The 16,663-nt window shown below is 29.9% G+C and overlaps 1 protein-coding gene across 3 annotated transcripts in view; it reads left to right on the top strand.

Annotated features, from left to right (window-relative positions):
* The window catches only part of LOC117174413, a 67,880-nt gene that overhangs the window by 15,503 nt on the left and 35,714 nt on the right, over positions 1-16,663 (top strand). For all 3 annotated transcript variants that reach the window (XM_033363518.1, XM_033363519.1, XM_033363517.1), the window contains exons 3-7: positions 326-522; positions 2,261-2,402; positions 2,876-2,972; positions 5,283-5,477; positions 15,219-15,371. In XM_033363518.1, coding sequence (XP_033219409.1) covers positions 326-522; positions 2,261-2,402; positions 2,876-2,972; positions 5,283-5,477; positions 15,219-15,371 — 784 coding nt within the window. The remainder of the gene's footprint in view (positions 1-325; positions 523-2,260; positions 2,403-2,875; positions 2,973-5,282; positions 5,478-15,218; positions 15,372-16,663) is intronic.

Raw genomic sequence — 16,663 nt, 5'->3', positions numbered from 1 at the left:
GGGGGGGGGGGGGGGTCAGAGTTTTCGGATGATCGCTTACAGGTACTTTTCTCGGCAATTTCTTTTTTCGAATTTGGAATCGAATTGGTGGGATCGTTGACCTTTATTAAAAAAATGATTTGGAGGTAATCTATTTTTGTTTTGAGTTATGATCTTCAGAATCGAAAAATTCTGATTCGCAATTTGCTGATCAAATAAAAAATACGGAATATGTGTAGAAAAAGTTGAATATCATTTTGATCCAATTTCGAGATCAAATTGATCGAATTGCATTTACTGTGAAATGTGTTATTTATTTTTAATATTTATTAAAAACATTTTTCAGCATAAGCCTCGACCCTGATGGGGATAATCAGGATCCTGATTTATTTGTCGGCCTAGGTCGATTCTTGGATGAGGATCTTAACGTAACTGAGCGGGAGCACATTTTTTTAAAAACAATACCAAAAATAGTAGAGCGAGCGAAAGCTCTTCGATCGTGTAAACCACCACAGGGTTTGCATTTTAGTTTACAACAACAAGGTAAGCAAAAATTTGTTTTCTAAAATCTAGTTACTTTAGAGGCTAATTTTGTACGGAAAATAATAAAAGACTAAAAAATGGTTTAGACCAGTTTCAGAATCAATTTCAAATTTTCTTTGGGGCAGCACATAAATTACTTCAAGTTTTTTTCTGAACTTTTCAACCATGTATCTCCCTTTGTTAGGGCCCGTAAATCTTGAACCCCCCATTCCCCAGTTCATGCAAATTTTGTCGACTGAATTTTGTTCTTAGTTAATAGAGAAAAAAAGTTTTTTATCTAAAATTTTCAATTATTCAGGCAAAAAAGACGAGCTTTCTAGAAAAAAATGAATTTTCTACCAAACTCTTAATCAATCAAGAAAAAATTATAGTTAATCATACAACAAAACAATATTTTAACTTTAAATCAAATACAAAGAAATTTAAACAAAATGCTGCATTTTCAACAAAATACTGGAATCCTCAACTAAAGCAGAATCATTTTTAACCAAACAGTTGAATTTTAAATCAAAAAATTAATTTTCTGCCAAAAAGATGAATTTTCAACAAAATAAATTAATTTCCTGACGAGGAATTACATTTTCAGTTAAAAAATGATATTTTAAGCCAGAAAATGAAGTTTTAACGAAGTAGTTCGACTTCCTATAAAAATTATTAATTTTCCAGCAAATAGTTGAATTTTTAGTTTAAAAAATTAATTTTTAAACGGAAAAAGAAAACTTCGACAAATTAGATCTAATTTCTATAAAAATTGTTCATCTTTAACAAAAAAATTCATTTTTAACGAAGTGCTTAAACTTTCAATGAAAGTTGAAGTTTGAAACTGAAAAGACGAACTAAACAAAAACATTAGTGTATATTTTAACATACAATTTGTTTGTTAATAACAAACAATTAAATTCAACCAAAACGACAAATTTCCAACAAAATACTTAAATCCTCAACTGAAATATATTAATTTTCAAACAAACAGTTGCGCTTGCTTTAAAAAATTGTATTTTCTAAGAAGAAAACGAATCGTCAAAAAAATAAATCAATTTTCTACCAAATAGTTCAATTTTCGGAAGAAAAATTAATTTTGAACACAAAAAGAAGAAAATTTTAAGAAAGTAATCCATTTACTACAAAAATTATCAATTAAAAAAAAAGAAATTTCAACAAAATAGTAAACAAAATTCAACCAAACAAATTAGTTTTTAATTGAACTGATGAATCTTCAATTTAAAAAATTAATTTTTGACAAATTATTTCTACTTTCGAGCAAATAGTTAAATTGTCTACAAAATTGTTGAATTTTCAACCCGAAAATGTGAATTTGCAACAAACGTAAAATTTCTACGAAAACAGAAATTTTTAAAACCAAAAAAATATATATATATATTTTAAAAATTGTGGAAATCTAAAGCAAAAAAGACATTTTATGCCCTAAAGAAATTATAAAATTATACGTTTGTAAAACTAAATACTTATTGTTATTAACACATTTTATTTTCCAAAATCTTACATGGAAAAACTTAAATTTGTTTAGGTTTAATGTTATATGTACTACAATAAGAATTAGATTACACTAAAAAACAACTCTTTACAATAAAATCTGTTTAAATTTGGTTTTTTAGTTAAAATATCTTACGTAATAAATAGTTTTGACCCCCCCCCCAAAAAAAGAAAAGCAGAAATAACAGATTCCAAGTAATTTATTCAAGCCCCCTTTCTTAAAACTTAATATTATTCATTACAGGGGACACCGTAGATTATAATTATGGATTCATATCATCCTTAATAGCAAATGCATTTTTCTCCACTTATCCAAAAAGGACAGCAAAAACTCATCCAACGCTGAGGGATTTCAATTTTACAAATTTCTTCAAAAAGTTAGATTTGTGAGTAATTACTTTACACAGAATATAATTTAAAAATAATTTAATGAGTTGCAAATAACAAGTAGAAGATCGGTAAGTAGAAAACGTATAAGTTTGGTTATCCACACGGATGTTGAACTAAACCTGCTTTCCCTACTTAAAGATTTATCTTGCAGTAGGGAAAGCATGTTTAGTTATACAGTTCGATTACAATTACAGTTAAATTATCCTACATTTTTCCCACGTTTATTTAGCTTAAAAGTACATTTTATTTCGTGGGCTATACCTTTTTAAGTAAGATTTTATTTTTTGTTATATAGTATTAAAATTAAAATCAGTAATCTTGTGTGTCTTGCCAAAACTGCATTTTCTACTGAAACGAGTAAATTTCTTTTATACATTATTTGTGTTTTCTAATTTCGGTATTAACTTTACCAAATGTATATGATTCATCTCATTTTTACTTAATCTATATAATCGTAACTTCATTTCAGAAATTGTCAGAAAGCAAAATTACGAAGTATATTCAGTTACTTCGATTTTCTCGATACCGAGAATTCTTTAGATGGAAGGATAACTATTTCAAGACAGGTATTTATATGAAAGATTTAATACATTAATTCTGAATATAAATTAAATGAAAATTGAGTTCCAGATTTTAAAATGCAAAAATTAATTGAACGCTATTTTTGACTTATTATTATTAATAATAAATAAATAATCCTTTGAAATCCGGGACTTTCAAAATGGAGTTTACTTCTAATTTTCAAAATCCGATTCAATTTTCAATCAATTTTAAAGTTTAAGTTCTGAGTCTAATCTCTAATTCTATTTAAATTTGGCAACTTTTTCAATTTCAACCACAATAATAATAATAATCAATCTCCTGGATCTTGAATTTTCTGAATTTTTAAATTGCTCAATCCTTTTAAAATAGAAAACTCTGAAACTGTATTCTCGTTCACCATACTTGTTTTTGTAAATCTCGTACTGGAAACTTTGGTTGTTTTACAACATGCATTTTTCTATTGCGAATTATTAATTATTAAAGCCATTAACATTCAAATATTTTTCAGTTCTGAATTTACTAATCTTAAACACTTCAACTAAAGCTTTTTTAATTAAAAAATATTTATAACTCCTGAATTATAAACTTTTCGATTTGGTAGTTATTGATTTCAACACTTATTTAGATATTTTATGGAAAGTAATTTAATTAAAACATTTTCTGTTCAAAATTTATTCTCTAAATCCAATTTTTTTATGAATAATGAAGTAAAAAATTGCATTTATGTGTATGTAGCACGATACTGCGGAAATGACTTCAACCAAAATGTGCGAAAAAAAAATTTTTCTCTACTACTTTTGGATGAAAAATTAAATCTTTGCCGGATATACACAGTTTTTCTCGGAAACAAAGCATAATAGTATAATAAATAAAAAATACTAAGAAAAATGGGTCTGGTGCTAAATTGTTAATAATATCCTAAATTTGTAACTCGATGTGGAACTTCGTGTGAAAATAAGTTAGGAAATAAAAAAAGTTTCGATAAGGTAGATATCTGGCCACGTGACCCACTTGACACGTGGCCTTAAAATAATTATATAATTGCAAGTAATTAGAAAAAAAGTATAATGAAATCAGAATATTAATTTTTTCCAGAAACGAATAAAAAATTTTAAAAAGTTACTTCTTGAAAGAAAAAATTGAATAAATTGAACTATGTTGCTGACGATATTTCATTCTTTCTTGATAAATTAATTAATCGACCATCATTACTCCAATGATTTATATTTATATTTTTCTTTTTTAAATACATATTTTTGAAACTATAAGTGCGAAACTATAAGATTTTTAAACAAAAAGATTAATTTGCTAACAAAAAAGACAAACTTTTATCAAATTTAAGAATTATCAACTAAAAACTTGAATTGTCAACTCAGAAAGATGAATTTTTAAGCAAAAATAATCATTTATTACTAAAGCAGACGAATTTTGAAGAAAAAAATCGAAAACTTTTGAAAAAAACGTTTTTGATACTAATGGGCCCTCGTGGAGAGTTTTGCTTACTGAACGCGATTGAAATACAAAATATGGATCTTATAATGAGATTATATACTATTTCTGTTTTATACTATTTCGATTTGTTGACATTAAAAAAATTTTTTTCAAGACGGCTCAGATGAAAACTTTTTTTATCCAAAAATAGTTGTAAGATATTCCAAATATAAAATCAAGAGGACATTCTTAATGTTCGCAACTTTGAGTTGAAGTTATTTCAACAAAACTGATACTATCCAACACGGATAGTATCGTACCTCTAACCGAATGGCCTTTTTAAAAATTAGCCTTGAGTATGAAAGGTAATAGCGTAATTTGACTTTTCGTAATTTATTCTCAATTAAACATGCTCCCACGGAAAAATATGATGTCATGAACCCGCAAAAATTTTTCAATGTTTATCGGCTCAATTAAAAGATAAAATCCTGAAGATCATGTTTGTAAAATTTCAAATTATTATATTAATTTTGTTGGCTCCTTTCAAGAGTTGAAGTTGACGTACAAAATTCTTTAAAAACCGGAATTTTATTCTTATCTTTCGAACGTGATAATTTAATATCCACAAGACCAAACTACTTGAAATAAGGCTTATTTAACGCAGAATTAATAATCTCTTGAATGGTTACAAAATATACATATATGTATATTCTAGAAAGCGCTATCATCTTTCAAAGTCAATGCGATAGTATCGGATGACGAGCGTAATCGTAAACAATTTGACAGTAAGGATACAATTAAAAGACCGATTTTAATTATTTTTAAATCAAGTTATTTTTTCAGGAAAATATTTTCTCTTAAATGTAATTTATTCTCCTAGATGTTGATTTTCTGTCATCTAGGTAATGACGTCCAAACAATGGCTGACAATTGAAGACTGGCTAGAGAGTAGTGTCCCTCTTTGTCCTTTAACAATTCGCCATGAAGGACGCATGGATCGAATTGAATCAGAAACAAAAGTATTACACGTTTGCTTTGCAAGTTCGAGATTAGGTGGAGGTGCTCTGGAAGACGAAATTTCCCAAGAAACAATACATGTAAGTAAGTATACTTTTCTTCCTACAATTAAATAATAGCATCAATTAATATAATACTTGCAGCAAATATACGCGATGCACATCGGATCCCGTTAATGCGAACAGCAGTCTTTCTCTCTTTCTCTTAATATATAAATATATATACATATATATTCCAGTAAAATTAGCTCGAGTACACGTCATTTCCAGAAAAAATTGATAAAGTTTTAATATCTATCGTACGTGGTTCCGTATGCTATCCGAATCAAATATCAAAAGAGTTTCCCTCTGGCCAGTGGGTGGAAACACCCTTAAATCTAATAAACAACCCCCGAAAATTGATTTTTGGCGATTATTTCGAAAAGGGTACATCTAGCAACAAAAACAGTGCAGTAGAAAAAAATAGTAGATAAAATTTTAAATTAGAAGTGTTATATGCATTTTTGTCGCACGGGTCATAGTTCCCGAGTAATCGACCCTGTGCGTAGGAGGTGAGTTTGAGCTCTAAGTCCGCACGCTCTTTCTCTTGCACATATCTCAAAAGGGAGTGGATTTTCGGCCATAATGTACATGACTAAAATTGCAGAACAGACAATTCTCTATAAGAACCATCCATTCATATTTTATTATTCAAACAATTAAACATTATATAAAAATTATTCCAAAAATATATTAGTGACTGATTTGGTGATAAATTGATTAAAGACTATGTATACAGGTTGTCCAAAAAGTCCTGGGACAGACAAATAAATCCTTAATTATAATTTTTTTGGAGAAGTAGAGGAATTCAGTGGTGACCTTAGTTTTTACCTTGGCCATGACCTTCATGGTCATTTCAAGGTCACCTTTGTTTTTTTCAAATGGAATGGTCCATTTTTGACATTGGCAATCGAAAGAGCGGAATCTTTTACGTTAAAAAGTGTAGTCAGGTCATAGGTAAGGTGTGGACTTGATGGACATATCAAAGTCATTCAAACTTCAATATGGTCGGTGAGCATCGAGGGACCTTGAACATGGCCATCAAGGTCACACCTGACTTATGACACGTTTTAAAGTAAAATTTTCTGTTCTTTCAATTTCCGATGCCAAACAGAGTCGTTTCAATTAAAAAACAAAGGGTGACCTTCATATGAACTTGATGGTCATGGTCAAACTGAGGTCACCACTGGATTCCTCGTTGAATTTTACTTCGGGAATGACCACCTTCTCCAAAAAAAATTGTACATAAGGATTTATTTGGCTGTCCTGGGACTTTTTGGACACCATGTACGAGGTGTGTTTAAAAAATAAGGTGACTTTATGGTTTTCTCAAAAAATGTTCATTTATTCCTCAATATTTATGTTGTCCCCTTCAAAGTAATCCCCCTCAGATATAATACACTTATGCCAACACTTTTTCCAATCATCGAAGCACTTCTGATAATCATTTTGCGGTTTTTGGTCAGAAAATCTTTCACAAGCAACGATGAATGAGCAGGTGCATTATCGTGATGCAAAAGCCACGAATTGTTTTTCCAAAGTTCCGGACGTTTTTTGCGTACCGCCTCTCGCAAACGGCGCATAACTTGAAGGTAATACTCCTTATTGACTGTAGGACCTTGTGGTAAGAATTCCTGATGCACTACGCCGCGGTAATCAAAGAAGACAGTGAGCAAAACCTTCACATTTGATCAAACTTGACGTGCTTTTTTCGGTCTTGGAGACTCAGGATGCTTCCACTGAGACGATTGGGCTTTAGTTTCGACGTCATAACCATATACCCACGATTCATCCCCAGTTATAACCCTTTTGAGAAAATCGGGATCATTATTGACTTCATTCAATATCTCCTGAGCGATGGTCATGTGATGGACCTTTGGATCAAAATTAAGCAGTTTTGGAACAAATTTCACTGATACATGTCTCATGCCCAAAACGTCCGAAAAGATAGCATAGCATGAGCCAACCGATATGCCAACATCTTCAGCAACTTCTCTGATGGTAATTCGGCGATTTTTCAACACCATTTCTTCCACTGCTTGAACGTTTTCATCTGTTGTTGACGTGCTGGAACGTCCAGGGCGAGGTTCGTCTTGGACATCCTCTCGACCTTCTTGGAACAGCTTGTACCACTTATACACATTTTTCTTACTCAAAGTAGACTCACCGTATGCAACTGTCAACATTTCAAGAGTTTTAGAGAACTGGATTCCATTTTTCACACAAAATTTAATGCAAACGCTTTGCTCCATTTTTTTCGAAAGAAGAAAATCGCCGAGCACACCAAACCCTTCTAACCTTTTACGCCTCTGCCAGAAAAACAACACGAGCTATATAGTCAAAACTGTGAACATATGATCGTGACGAGTGTACCAACACAACAAAACAAAAAATTTAAAACTTGAATGTACGTAGCCCGCGAAAATTGAAAAGTCACCTTACTTTTTGAACACACCTCGTATATGTATAAAGTCATTAATAAATACGATTTAAACCATTTTTTAGCAATAAAATTAATTTATAAGTAATTATTCAATGGTATATAAAATTATATCAACATTTTTCCGAAAATGGATGAATGACTCATTTCCACACCACACAGAAAAACGCTGGTGTTAAATTTGTTGCAGCTCAAATTTCATTGGGCTCCCAATGATCATTTGAGAGAGTTTTCAAGTCTCATATGTATTCCTCTGAACGTAGGTGCCCATGTGGGCATCTAGGGGAAAGTATCATTTGGAGACTAAATTTTGGCTCATGCAGAGTTGTGGAGTTCTGAACCGCGCTGTCAGCCACCTGAATACCTGTCAAAGCAACTATTCGCTTTACGATATTAGCCTAAATCATTGTTAATAAGTAAACCAATTGAAACAATATTTACCTAATTTTCAAATTTCTTTCATTTAATAGGGTTCCCGCCGCTATATTTGAAACATTGCAATGTTTCTCGAAACTCCTAATGTTTCATGAAACTTTTCATCAGGCTAAAGTTTCATGAAATTTACATCCCTACTCATCGCGAAAAACAAATTTCTGTTTTTATTAAACAGTTGTATTTACCTTATCTTTCATGTATGACACTTGCCAGTGCAAGATTAGATATCTAAGATACCTTTAAACTTCCGCGGAAAATCTAGTGGAAATTTGTTCGAACGACCAGGCATCAATGTCGATGCAGACGGTCACGACTTAGTTTGTACATCCCGGCTTTGGTGGTTTGCATGTCATATAGTAGGTTTTGACTAACCTAACATTTGGATATTACATCACGCCAAGTACTATTTTTATTCCAAGACTATTTAGTTGCTGGTAAATGGGAGGAAATAAGAAGTGAGGTAATTATTATTATAACTTACCTGTTTATTAACATCTGTTTCACTCATATAACGACCGGTAAAATGATCTTGACAGGTGACTTACAGTTTGTAGACGACACTTCATGTTGCACTGGATGAGAAAAAACAGTGTTTAAATGATGCTTTTCCCCTAGATTCTCCGAATTAACCTGTGTGGCTCAAATTTGTTGCAAGTCTATTGAACACCGATTTCGGTGTACATTGGAGGATCGGCGATTTTCTGTGAACCTATGAGGTAGAGTTTGTGGTGCGTTTTTTGAATGTGGTTTTCTCAGGTAGCCTAATCCACTGCACGCTTACAAATATTTGTTCAAATTTATTTGAAAACTGTTACTCTTTGTTATAATTTGCAAATATGTCTAGGAGCCTATATATGGTTTCTTTATTCTGACAATCTGTACCCTGACAATTTAGACACATTACGGAACATTTTATTCCAGCTTTTACACATCCACAACGTTTACCGCATCCCAGTTTACACGAACAAACGATCAACTTCATTATGTGTTCTAAAAATGTTTAAAATTAATTGTTTTAATTTTTCCATGCCCGAAGAAGCTTTTTAAGGCTGTCAGACACTTGAAAAAGTTTCGAACTATAAATGCGGGATTTTACGTTTCGTTTTCCTCCTTTTAAGAACAAAACATCAGTTTTCACAGGAGAAAGAGCAATAATCAACGCGAGGAGATTCACATCCTGTCCAGCTACAACTGTTTATTTCGTTGAGATTCATTGATGGCAGTCTGCACGATTAACTCATCTGCATCTTCATTAGCAACAAGTGTTTAAATACTTTCGTTTTGAAGCGGTTGGTGTACCTATAAATCCGTCAAATACAATAACAACGTTTTTGCCGTAATGTTTGCGAATAAATAGTACATATGCATCGTAAATGTCTGCAAACTTGGTATTCTTTGGTAATACTACACGATGAATCATATTGCCCCGATCTAAAACATATTTACATCCTTCCAGGTGTTTCTCATGATTCTTAAGGGAGCCATATATGTTGTACAATGATGATTTTTTTGCCTTTCTTATGAAGCCTTCCTCACTGAAAATAGAAAGTAGACAGACAGTTCGTAATTGAAACATGATTTCAAGTCTTCCTTTGCTTTTACGGTGAAAATTATTCTTTGAAGTAATTAAGAAGTATCAATTTCTACGACATCATCAGAGGTCAATCATGAGAAACATCTCCAAGGATGCAAATATGTTTTAGATGGGGGCAATTTGATTAATCGTGAAGTATAGCGAAAGAATACCACGTTTGCAGACATTTATAATGAATATGTACTATTTATTCGCAAGCATTACGTCATCAACGCTGTTATTGTATTTGACTGTTATTCATTAAATGAAGCCATTACGAAAAGTGTTAAACGACAACGGCGCTTTTTAAAAAATATTTCACCCGAAATTTTATTTCAGGAAAATACGGTTTCAACTTTGCCTCCAGAAAAATTCCTAAATAACCTTAAAATAAAGCACGTTTGATTTTTCAATCACAGCAACTACTTCAAAATGAAATTTTTTAAACGCTTGTTGCTAATAGCGATGCTGATGTGCTAATCGTGCAGAATGCCATCAATGAATCCCATCGGAATAAAACAGTTACAGTTGGACAGGATGTGGATCTCCTCGCGTTGATTATTGCTCTTTCTCCTGTGGAAAATGATATTTTGTTCCTAAAAGAAGGAAAAGGAAATGAAAAATCCCGTATTTATAGTTCGAAACTTTTGCAAGAGTCTGAACCCTTAAAGAACAGTAAGGAATCCATTTTATTTGCTCACGCATTTAATGGGTGCGATTCAACCTCTGGCTTCTTCGGGCAGGGAAAAATTAAAACAATTACTTTGCTGAATAAAAGTGAATCCTTGCAGGATATTGTGAAAACTTTCAACAACCCCGATTCCACTCACTGTTACGTAGCAGCTTCTGGCGAGCAATGCTTTCCTGCATTATATAAGGCTAAACCTTCAGAAACAAGCCTAAACAAATACAGATACATATTCTTCAACAAATCTGTAACTTCTTCCATGCAGGCTATATCTCTATCTGGGCTTCCTCCAACTTCCGAATCTGCTCAACAATACTCTTATCAATTCCATCACCCGATTCAAACGTGACAAGAAAAATGTTTAGAACCAGAACTTTGGGGTTGAAAAAGAGGAAAACATAGTTTATTTCCAGTTTATACTGCTGAGGCACCAGCTCCATCTCACATAATGAAATTGATCGTTTCTTCATGTAAAATGGGATGCGGTAAACGTTGTAGATGCTTAAAAGCTGGACTAAAGTATTTCGTAATGTGTCTAAATTCTCAAGGTACAGGTTGTCTCAATGAAAAAACCGTAGATAGACTCCCAAACACAGTTCATGATTATGACAATGAGTAACAGTTTTCAACTACATTTTAACAATTATCATTTGCAAGCGTGCAGTGGATTAGGCCACCTGAGGAAACCACATTCAAAAAACGCACAACAAACTCTACCTCATAGGTGGTGTGGAAATGAGTCATTCATCCATTTTCGGAAAAATGTTGATATAATTTTTAATTGTTTAAATAGCAAAAAATTAATTAGCAATGTTTATAGATAATTGTTCTATAATTGAAGCCTTATTTAGTTTCACCGAAAAACCACTCCATTTCGAAGTATTTACAAGAGAATACTATTACTACTGCTATTACTACTACTGCTGCAAACTTATATATCATTAAATAATTACTTATAAATTAATTTTATTGCTGAAAATGATTTAAATCGTATTTATTAATTATCTGATACATTGTACATATATACATAGTCTTTAATCAACTTTTCATGAAATGAGTCACTGATTTATTTTCGGAATAATGTTTATGTAATGTTTAATTGTTTGAATAATAAAAAATTAATGAGCAATATTTATAGAGCATTGTCTGCCGCTCTCGAGATATGTGCAAGAGAAAGAGCGTGCGGACTTCGAGCTCAAGCTCACCCCCTACGCAGAGTGTGAATTGCTCGGGATTTGTGACTCGTGCGATAATAATGCATATAACAATCCTAATTCAGTGTTTTATCTTTTTTTTTTGTACTGGCCTATTTTTGTCGTCAGATGCACCCTTTTCGAAATAATCGCCAAAAACCAATTTTCGGGGGTTGTTTATTAGATTTAAGGGTGTTGCCACCCACCGGCCAGTGGAAAACTCTTTTGATATTTGATTCGGATGCCATACGGAACCACTTACGATAGATATCAAACCTTTATAATTTTTTTCTGAAAAAAGTCTAATTTTATTGGACTGATATATGTACATATATGTAATTATGTAAATGTAATAATGCATGAATCGCTGCAGACATTATTATGTTTGTACAAGCCGCATCATTCCGATTTTTATGATCACACTTTTAATCTACACATCGAAATTTACCAGCAAGTGAAGTTTCAAACAATTTAACCGAGAGCCATTTCCCACACAAATTCTGCGTGGTCCTTTACAAGGAATTGAACTTTTATAATTACTATATAAAAGCGTTTTAAAATTCATCATTTAAAAATAAGGAATTTTTAAGCAGGAAGTCTCAAAATTTATTAATTTTAGACTGAAATTTTAAAAGTTGGACAGTTTCATTTCAGTTGTATTATGTGTAACTTAAAGCGTACCAGATTGAGCAATTTTATTTTTAATTGAAGAATTTCGAAACTGAATGATTTCAAGTTAAATTTTTGAAATTTCGGCCATAGAAAAACTTTCCTTTAAAGCAGAAAACCATAGAATTCTAAAAAATGGTTCCCCCGAAAAAATAAAAACTCATTTACTAGAATTCAACCATTTTTCAAAAATTAGAAAGAAGCGGCAGTAAGAAAAAATTCGCTTGCAAAGAAAGTTTTTAATATATATTTTTTTTTCAAATTACATCATCCGTAAAATTATTTTTATTCTGAAAATGATAGAAAAACTATTTTTTCCAGAAATCTAATTTTTGGCACAATACCTACCTTAAAAGCGTTCAAAATTTAATAATTTCAAACTGAAAACTTTTTAATTTAAACAATCTTTAGTTCTAAGCGATTCAAGGACAATTTGAATTTGAAAACTAAATTTAATGTTTTAAAGTCACAGCTTTTGAAATTCTAGAATTTTAAATTATCATTACATAATGAAAATCATAATTTAAAATTAAAATTGATTAGACAAATTCTATGATCAAAAAATAAATTTAATGTCCTTTTCGCCATTTAAAATATAAAATTTTTTAAATGAACATCTTTATGATTCAAATATTCTTAAAAAAACCTTCAAAATAAAAAGTAATATTAAGTGAGAAACATTAAAAATGAAGAAAATTTCTACTATAAAACGTTGAAAATTATAAGAATCCCAACTTCATTTGAGATTGAAAAAAAAGGAATTTATCGTGAATTGTCATACTAAATCTTTTTCATACTTAAACACTTTAGGATAGCAATTATTTTATGAAAATTTTAATCGTTTAAAGCTTTAAAATGTTCAAATAGTTCATTAGACTCTTTGAAATTAAACCATTCTAATTTTAATTCCAAAATGAAAACGTATGAATGGAATAATTTAGCGCTCAACCTGAAAATTCAGGAATCTAAAATCTGAAAAAGGGAGAAATCTGTTTTGATATTAAACAACATAATTTTTTAACATTTAACTTCAAATCGTTAAATTTTTAACTCTTCATTTAAAAACTATTAATCATTCTTGAAATTTCTCAATCAAATATTTTTCACTTTTAAATGATTTATTTTTTTTTGTAATCTTCAACCAAAAATCGAACAATTTGAAGATTTTACGTTGTAATACACACATTAAAAAATAAATAAAACAAGATTGCTAGTATCTAGTATATAATGCTACTATCTGAAATTGCACAATTTTATGCATTTCAATTTGAAATTTTTTTCTGTCGAGTTTGAAATGCTTAATATCCTGCAATATTATCAAATAAAGAATAATTTAATTTTCAATTTCTAGTTTTAAGGTCTTCGGATTTTTAAGGCTTGCATTTGCAAAATTATTGACCCAATTTTTCATTGTTTTCAATTTATTTCAGAGGCATTTGAGAAAATTTAAAATAAGAAAAATGCCGAATTGTAAAATATCCGACACTTTTAAATTCCCGACGCTAGAAATTTCCCTATTTAAAACAACTAAAAAATCGTTTTTCAGTGAATATTCTTTATTTATTAGGAATACAATTATGAAATATCTTGGTGAAAGAAAGATGTTTTTGTCAAAATTCAATATATTTGTTAAACATGTTGTTTAAATTGAAAATAACATTTCTCAATGGAAGTTCGTTTTTTGAAAATGTACGTAGTAGTTTTTTTTTAATGATGGCTCTTGTAGTACAAACTAGTTCTCTTATTGTTTATTTGCAATGAAAAATATTGTTGTCAATAATTATTTCAAATTTATAGAAAGTTTTTGTTAAATACATTGCACATCAAAAAAAATTACCTAAGGAAAATATTGGACAATGCTATTTTTTACAAATAAATAAAATGATCAATAAAATATTTATTTAATTGTTTAAATTTAATAATATTCTAGTGTTGGGAAATTTGCAGTATTGGGTATTTTATAATTGTGCAACTACCTATCGAAATACATCCGTTTTTGGAAATTTTACAGTTTTCGGAATTTTTCATTCATCCCGCATTTAATCCAAAATCATTCAATTAAAAGTTCTTTGAACTAAAAATTGGACAACTGTCAAGTGTTTCACTTTAATATGATAGAATTTCAAAGAATTGAATACAACAGACAATTTGGTATGTTTTAAAATATAAAAAAAAACATTTTTAATTTTTAAATCCATAATTATTAAATTTAGAACCGACTAAAATTGTAAACAAACAATTTAGAATATTTAAATATTATTACATTTTAAATTGATCTATTAGGGCTTATGAAAATTTGATAGATTTAATAGTGAAATTGTATTGAAATTTTTATTATTTGAATTTGAAACTACAACATTGTGAAATTTGAAATTGGAAATCTCCAAAAATATGAAATTTAAACCCAAATATTTTCGAATTTAGGCCTTTGAAACAAAACAACAACTTTAATTTCAGGGCTGCATTAAAAACTATAACTATAAATTTATACAATAGAAATTTATTTATATATATTTATATATATTTATTGACATTCAAATTCACTGGACCAATTTTTTGAATAAAAAATCTGAATTCTCGCAACAAACAAATTATTGTATTTTTCACCAATAAAAATTGATGCTTCAATGTGGATAAAGGGAATGAATAAATTCATCAATCTTTCTTAATCATTATTATTAATATTAATAATCAATCAACTAATCTAATTTTAAGTTAATCTTTTTTAATAATATGAGAGTAGAAGCAATGTTCATAAATAAAAGAATTATTTTATCGTTTTTAGTTAAACACTCATCCAGAACTCCTCACTGCAATGTTATCCGTTGAGGCCTTAGAAGACAACGAAGTTTTAATAGTGGAAGGTGTGAGACATATTTCGAGGATAAATGATCCTAAAAACCGAGCTTCTTTTGAAGTTATCCCTGAACCAAGTACTGTAAGTAAACTTTGAAAATTCAAACTTCCAGAGATCACAGCCTGTCTCCCTTTTTCTCAGTTTCCCCTTTTTTGCCCTTAAACTAAAAAAATCCCCAAAACACCTTGAAATTCAACATTTTTACTCAATTTTTCTCTTTTTATACCCTTTTATATGTTAAAGTTTCGATTAATTTTTTGAGGACCTTAAACAGAAATTGAAGACATTAGGAAAAACTTCAATTTGAGATTGTTTTTTATACAATTCTCAAATATTTCCTAAAAGATTCCTTTTATAATTTTGTTAATTTAAAGGACATCGTTGATAGCGAAGAAATTGGTAACGATTGAACCGAGTAACTAAACCCAACAGATAAATCAATTATGTAGTTTCAAATAAAAAAAAATCTTTATAGAGGTAACAGGTACAACACTAAAAAAGATTAATAATTTTGATATATCAAACAAAAAAGATTTTAAAAATTTAAGCACAAGCGTCGAATTATTCTAAAATACGAAATTTCAAGAAAATAGCAGATTTCGTAACAAAAAAAGGTATTAGAGTCATAAATGAAAAAAATGAATGTCAAACTAAAAACAGTTGAATTTTAAGTAAAATAACCCAAAAAAATTCAACCAAATTGTTGAGTTTTCAAGACAAAACGACTAATTTTATAGAAAACAGTCGAATTTTCTACCAAATAGTTGAATTTTTAACCCAAAATGTTTTTATTTTAAAAATACAACCAAAGAAAGCCAAAAAGATGCATTTTCTACAAAACAGTTAAATTTTCTACAAAACAGTTGAACTTTTCTCCTGAGATTATGAAATTAAAAAAAAAAGTTAATTCGCAGCTAAATAGTTTAATTTTCAACCAAAAAGGATATATTTTTAACAAAATTGATGAATTTTCCACTAAATAATTAAATTTTCAACCAGAAATATAATAGTAGACTTTTCAAAAAAAAAATAAACTTCAAGAAGAAACAGTTGTGTTTTATTAATTCAGTTTGTATTTAAATAAAGAAGCGAGGAAAAGAGGAAAAATGACACACTTTTTGATTTTGTGCTGTTTTCAAAAAATATTTTAAGAAATAATGTAGTAAGCTACGTTCTAATCCAAGATACTTGTCATCGACATGTTACCGACATCGTGAATATTCTCCATCTTAAGTGGTTCGTATCCGTACTAAATTTTCAGAATGTTCTCGGAGGGTCCTGATGACGGCACAAAATTATATTGTGCAATTGTGAGAGACGAATTTGCGTGAACAACTTGGAGATTATATTATGATTTATTGCTTCCTTACAAA

This window comes from Belonocnema kinseyi, chromosome 6, assembly GCF_010883055.1.
Source record: "Belonocnema kinseyi isolate 2016_QV_RU_SX_M_011 chromosome 6, B_treatae_v1, whole genome shotgun sequence".
Classification (NCBI taxonomy): domain Eukaryota; kingdom Metazoa; phylum Arthropoda; class Insecta; order Hymenoptera; family Cynipidae; genus Belonocnema; species Belonocnema kinseyi.
Note: the sequence above shows the minus strand (reverse complement) of the source record. Positions and strands in the feature narration are given on the sequence as shown.